We start from the raw sequence: 6,437 nt of genomic DNA on the forward strand, positions 1-6,437 counted from the left end.
GGGAGAGGTGGGGGAGCCCGGCCACCCGGGAGGAGCTCAGAGTAGAACCGCTGCTCCTCCACATCGAGAAGAGCCAGCTGAGGTGGGCGCCTTCCTAGGGAGGTGTTCCGGGCATGTTCCACCGGGAGGAGGCCCCGGGGAAGACCCAGGACACGCTGGAGGGACTATGTCTCTCGGCTGGCCTGGAACGTCTTGGCATTCCCCCGGAGGAGCTGGAGGAAGTGTCTGGAGAGAGGGAGGTCTGGGCATCTTTGCTTAGACTGCTGCCCCCGCGACCCGGTTCCGGATAAGCGGAGGAAAATGGATGGATGGATCTCCAAAAATGTTCTGTTCTTCATTTCGAAATTCCTGTGGATGGAGATGATTCAAGACTCAGTGCCGCTGTAGGTTATGTGACCGACTTCATGGAGAATTAATTTATATTCTCAGACTAGCACTGTTACAAGCCCAGAAAAGTTCCTGTGTAAAAATGCTGAGAGAAGGTGAAAAAACAAGCAGAACTGGTGAAAGGTTTGGACACACTTTCCCACTGAAGTGAATGGGACAGCGTACTGTTCACACACACCGTGCAGTAAGCCTGAACTTTGACCCCTGTCTTCAGACCGGATTATTTCCTTCTGACAGAAACACACATTTCACCAAAAGCTGCAAACATGCACATTTTCTGAGACATGTAAACCCACTGACAGATTTACAGAAAGAACAAACCACAGACAGTGTCGCAGCCACTCAGCTACTGTGACTGAGGCACGGCAATAAAAAACAAGATCTATCCTGATTAATAAGTGTTGGCGAGTGTTTTTCTGCACTGTGTAGCCACAGGAACATGGCTGAAATGGGAAAGCGATATTGACCTTTACCTCAAATCTGAGCTCACTAGACTGAAGATAATCAGAGTTAATGGTTTCTGATTGGTGCTGATTGAGTTTTAATGAACGAAACGTAATAACTTTGTTCACCTGGAAATTGCTTCTTACCCTCTGAGAAAATTCCTAAATGAACCTGACGTCTCCCCAAACGTGAACATGTATCTGAATGTGAGTTAGCCTTTAAAACCTTGTGACAGCACTGCCTGTGGTAGAAAAACCTGAGTGGAAGCTATAGTGAGTCTGCCTGTTATGTTACTGAGCGAGTGCTGGGACACCGCTGGAGGTTTCTCATTTTCATTATTATTATAGCCAGAAAGTTTACATGCACCCATCCATTAGCTATACCGCCTATCCTGAAGAGGACAGTGTCCTGATTTCTTATGTGTTTGTATTGTCTTTGTGCCGTGTGAATAATGGCGGTCACTGACTCTCACTAGGCCTGTCCCCCCTGTGCTCAGACTCGTCGTCGGGCTCAGACGAGGAGGCGGGGCCGGGTGACGACTTGTCGGGCATGGAGCACTGGATGAGCCGCCCTTCCCAGTTAGGCCCCGTCCACCTGGGCTCCACCTCCTCCTCCTCTTCGTCCACACAGAGTGGAGGCAGCGGCAACACCGGGCGGCTGGCCGACTCGCTGGCACATGCGCACATCTCACACCTGGCGCACGCACACCTGGCGCACACACACCTAAGCCAGTCGCACCACCAGCAAAGCCACCTGTCACAGTCACACCACGGTAAGGTTTTACTGGGTCTTACTGGTCTGATGTGTGTTACTGTTTCATATTTAAATGTACCTCGGCATTACTGTTGACATGACTTGGTTTTGTACACAGAGGGCCACAAAAGCAGAGAAAACGAAGAAGTTGTAATCAATGAATAATGAATAAATTAGTAAACATAATAATTGTACTTTACTGATGCATATACCATAATTTATAAATCTAATAATGCCAGTAAACACATTTTTGTTGCATACTGCATAAATCCTTTTTGGACTATTGTATATATGTACAGTGGTGTGAAAAAGTATTTGCCCCCTTACTGATTTCTTATCTTTTTGCATGTTTGTCACACTGTAATGTTTCAGATCATCAAACAAATTTAAATATTAGTCAAAGATAACACAAGTAAACACATCATGCAGTTTTTAAATGAAGGTTTTTATTATTAAGGGAAAACAAAATCCAAAACTACAAAGCCCTGTGTGAATAAGTGTTTGCCCCCCCTGTCAAAACATAACTTAACTCTGGTTTATCGCACCTCAGTTCAATTTCTCTAGCCACACCCAGGCCTGATTACTGCCACACCTGTTCGCAATCAAGAAATCACTTAAATAGGACCTGCCTGACAAAGTGAAGTAGACCAAAAGATCCTCAAAAGCTAGACATCATGCCAAGAGCCAAAGAAATTCAAAAACAAATGAGAAAGAGAATAATGAAGCTCTATCAGTCCGGAAAAGGTTATAAAGCCATTTCTAAAGCTTTGGGACTGCAGCGAACCACAGTGAGAGCCATTATCCACAAATGGCGAAAACATGGAACAGTGGAGAACCTTCCCAGGAGTGGCCAGCCGACCAAAATTACCCCAAGAGCGCAGCGACAACTCATCCAAGAGGTCACAAAAGACCCCACAACAACATCCAAAGATGTATTTGTATACTCAGTTTTATTTACTTAACACCCATGTTCTCTGTTGATACATTTATTTTCATTTTCTTATTTTTACTGTTAATTAATACTATCAGCCGTCACCTCAAGAATTGTCGCATGCTCTTGTTGCCTTTAGCTTTGTAAGTCTGTGTGTACAGTTCACCTGCATGTCTGTCTCCAGGTATTGGCCACCTGTCTCTGAAGAGGAAGGGAGCGCTGAGTGTAGCAGAGAACGGAGGATCCCTGCGCCGATCCTGTGAGTTTGGATCCGACATGTTGTGGCCTCCGCCGCTGGAGTCAGATGGTAGGTCCGACCTAGATACGCTGTACCTTGTAAAAGTTGTACCTGTTGCAGAATCACTGCAGGCAGTGGGAGTGTCAGCTTCAGCCAAATGCAGCCTTTAGTTTAGAACAAGTGACACATATTCCCAGGAAAACAGATCTTTTGCAGCACTTTTGACACAGCCAGTAAAAAGATCTGAGCACTCGGTTTGATTTATTAGAACACTTATTCTCAGTTGTGTTGCAGTGATGGGACCTCGATGAACTAGAAAATGTATAAATGAGCATCAAAACCAGCTTAATTGACTACAGAGGCAGTAAAGCAGGGCGCCTGACAAACAGGATGAGTTAGTCACCACTGGCTATTTGTCTGCTCTTCTGTCTGCCTCTCCTCCTGTTCTCTCCCATCTGTCTGCCGTCAGAGAATCACTCGGCCCCCCCGGATGTGACGGGCTATTCGTCCGACTCGTCCCACTCCCACACCGAGCGTCACCACATGGCCAACATGGGAACCATTGCCAGGAACACACAGAAGTACGGCAACGCGGAGCGCATGGAGACAGGCGATGGTGAGAGTTGCTGCCTTGGCTGTGTGAAACACGGTCACACCTTTAGCCCGCTCCCAACTGGAGCTGCCGAATAAACATACTGACTACAGGCGGTGAGCTCAAATTGGACCACTGCCTTAGAGAACTGGATGAACAGTTTGGACTTTTTTCACCCTTTACTTTTTTAGGGAAAGCTGACAGAGCATCTTTGCTCTTTTTTCAACATGTTTCCCATTCATATGGTCGCTGTTAGAAAACTGAGAGCTGCTCAGGGTAACTAGTCTGTGGTTCACCACCAGAACAGCTGACACTGAAATGGTCAAGTCATTTACTTTGACTTTAGTCACTCCTGTCATAAGAACCAACTAGATACACTTGTGTATTGATAGACTAATGAAGCTAGGCCAATAAATCCTCTTTCCATGGTGAGGGAATCAGACCAAAATGAGTTGATGTGGTTTTTCTTACAGGTGTCCCGGTTAGCAGTCGCGTGTCTGCCAAAATCCAGCAACTGGTGAACACACTGAAGCAGCCCCGCAGACCTCCGCTACGAGAGTTCTTTGTTGATGACTTTGATGAACTTCTAGAGGGTTAGAAACTGTCTTTGTATCTGCATGGCTCAGTCTGTCTGTCAGCATTAGTTATGTACCTGATTTTTTTATATTGTGGAGTCATGAAACGTTCTTTACATGTTTCCTTTAAAGTTGCACTCACTCAGATTCTCCACAATGTCTGATAAACCCACTAATACTGGGACAGGACAGCTGAGGACTCCACATGCTGCTTGTGTTCAGAATTAGCTTCATTTCACCTCATATCAAGGTGTAAAACAAACCTTTGTCAAGGGTGATACACCTGGAGACATGATGAAGTGCTGAGGTGCTTTAAACATTTAAAAGTAAATTCACTGGATGCTAAACAGAAACATGATTTTGTTTGGTCCTTAAAGAAGATGCACCATGTAGGCAGGGACTGAAGAAGTTAAGGAACACTCACCTACATACGGTTTGGTCAGTCAACTCCTTTACAGAAGTTTGTTTACATACCACCTGTTGCCACCTTGGCTCTTCATCATATCACTTCTTGGGGTGTGATTACAACTGTCCCACTTTGTTATTGTTGTTAAATGTTCCCACATGGTGCAAGTTTTTGAGCGGTGCACTGACAACATTATCTGTCTCCTCACCTCCAGTGCAGCAGCCGGACCCCAATCAGCCACGGCCGGAGGGCGCAGAGATGATGCCGGTGCGGGGGGAGGTGTTGGGTGTGGTCACCAATTGGCCCCCCTCCCTTGAAGCTGCACTGCAACGCTGGGGAACCATCTCCCCGAAAGCCCCCTGCCTCACCAGCCTGGACACGGCAGGGAAGCCCCTCTACGTGCTCACATATGGTAACCAGTTCAGTCAGGCTTCGCCAATCTGTCCCAGGGCTGACATGTAGACAAACAACCACACACAGTCACACTCACTCCTACGGGCAATTTAGAGGCACCAGTCAACCTAAGCTGCATGTCTTTGGACTGTGGAGTACCAGAGAGAACCCACGCAGGCAAAGGGAGAACATGCAGGACTCCACACATAAAGGCCCCAGGTCGGCCCGGGCTCAAACTTGGAACCTTCTTGCTGTGAGGCGACAGCGTTAACCACCACGCTGCTGTGCCATCAAACTTTTTTCCCATTTAACCAAATAAGCCCAAATTTAATTTAGTCATTAAGAAGCATCTGTACAAGAGATAGGCTAAGATAAATCAACTGAAGTTAATAAATTATTATATAAGTCAGCAAATGCCAGGTCAAAGAATATGTCCAAACCCAGCACTACTCAGTATGCAGTACTAAAAATATAGTAAATATCAGCACAGCGTATCAGCAAACGTTGACTTTCTATATGTTTTAAAGTGCAGTCCAGGAAAACTGTAGCCTTTCCAGATTGATGCAGACTCTTAAATGTCATCACTTCTGACAGTTTTCTTCTATCAGCTGTAAATCTTCAAAGCAGACCCACACTCGCACCCTGTAAGCTCAGTCTCTCTCTCTCTCTCTCTCACTCCCTCCTGCCCTGTGTCCTGCCCCCTACAGGGAAGCTCTGGTCTCGCAGCATCAAACTCGCCTACAACATTCTCCACAAACTGGGCAGCAAGCAGGAGCCCATGGTGCGGCCGGGCGATCGGGTGAGTCATACTCACGCAGCACAGATTTGTTGTTTCAGTCCTCATGTCACTGTAGCAGTATTGTTAGACGGTGTGGTTTGAATGAGTCAGTGATTCATCTATAGTTTTGCACATTAATGAAAATGTTGTGTTTCTTGTGCCATTTACTGTTTTCCTCTTCTTTTTATATTTATCAGAATTGTCCACAGTGCCTTAATAAATGTGAGTTTGTTTCTAGCAAGTATCACATTTATTAATATCATGTTCTCCCTGAGAGTCAGGTGTAAATATAAAGCTGGAGACAGCAGCTGATTAATCTAGCCACAGGGGTTGCAAGCCAGTGACTTCTGTACCGGTCCCAAGCCTGGATAAATAGTGAGGGTTGCGTCAGGAAGGGCATCCGGCGTAAAAACATGCCAAATTTAAACATGCAAATCATCAGTGTGAGTTCCATACCGGATCAGTGCTGTTGACCTACAGGGTGCTGGCGGAAATTGGACTACTGTTGGTCAAAGAAGGAGAGGAGGTAGAAGGATTCGTAGACAGAGAGAGAAGAGGAACGGCAGGAGTATAGGTCTGAGAATAGGGACTGTTAACATTGGCACAATAACAGGGAAAGGTAGAGAGCTGGTGGACATGATGGAGAGAAGGAAGGTAGATATACTGTGTGTGCAGGAGACCGGGTGGAAGGGCAGCAAAGTGCGTAGTATTGGAGGAGGATACAAACTGTTTTAATATGGTGTGGACAGGAAGAGAAATGGGGTAGGAGTGATCCTGAAGGAGGAGCTCGTGAGGAATGTTTTAGAGGTGAAAAGAGTGTCAGACAGGGTGATCAGTTTGAAGTTGGAAATTGAAGGGGTAATGTTGAATGTAGTCAGTGGTTATGCTCCACAAGTAGGGTGTGAGTTAGAAAAGAAGGAGAGAAGAGATTCTGGAGTGA

The 6,437-nt window shown here is 46.1% G+C and overlaps 1 protein-coding gene across 1 annotated transcript in view; it reads left to right on the top strand.

Moving 5' to 3' along the window:
* LOC109951068 (disco-interacting protein 2 homolog C-like) overlaps positions 1 to 6,437 on the top strand; it is a 69,831-nt gene that overhangs the window by 19,468 nt on the left and 43,926 nt on the right. The window contains 6 exon segments of the mRNA XM_020585346.1: positions 1,328 to 1,603; positions 2,700 to 2,822; positions 3,223 to 3,369; positions 3,819 to 3,938; positions 4,541 to 4,738; positions 5,427 to 5,518. Coding sequence (XP_020441002.1) covers positions 1,328 to 1,603; positions 2,700 to 2,822; positions 3,223 to 3,369; positions 3,819 to 3,938; positions 4,541 to 4,738; positions 5,427 to 5,518 — 956 coding nt within the window.

The sequence above is a fragment of the Monopterus albus genome, unplaced genomic scaffold, assembly GCF_001952655.1.
Source record: "Monopterus albus unplaced genomic scaffold, M_albus_1.0 scaffold362.1, whole genome shotgun sequence".
Classification (NCBI taxonomy): domain Eukaryota; kingdom Metazoa; phylum Chordata; class Actinopteri; order Synbranchiformes; family Synbranchidae; genus Monopterus; species Monopterus albus.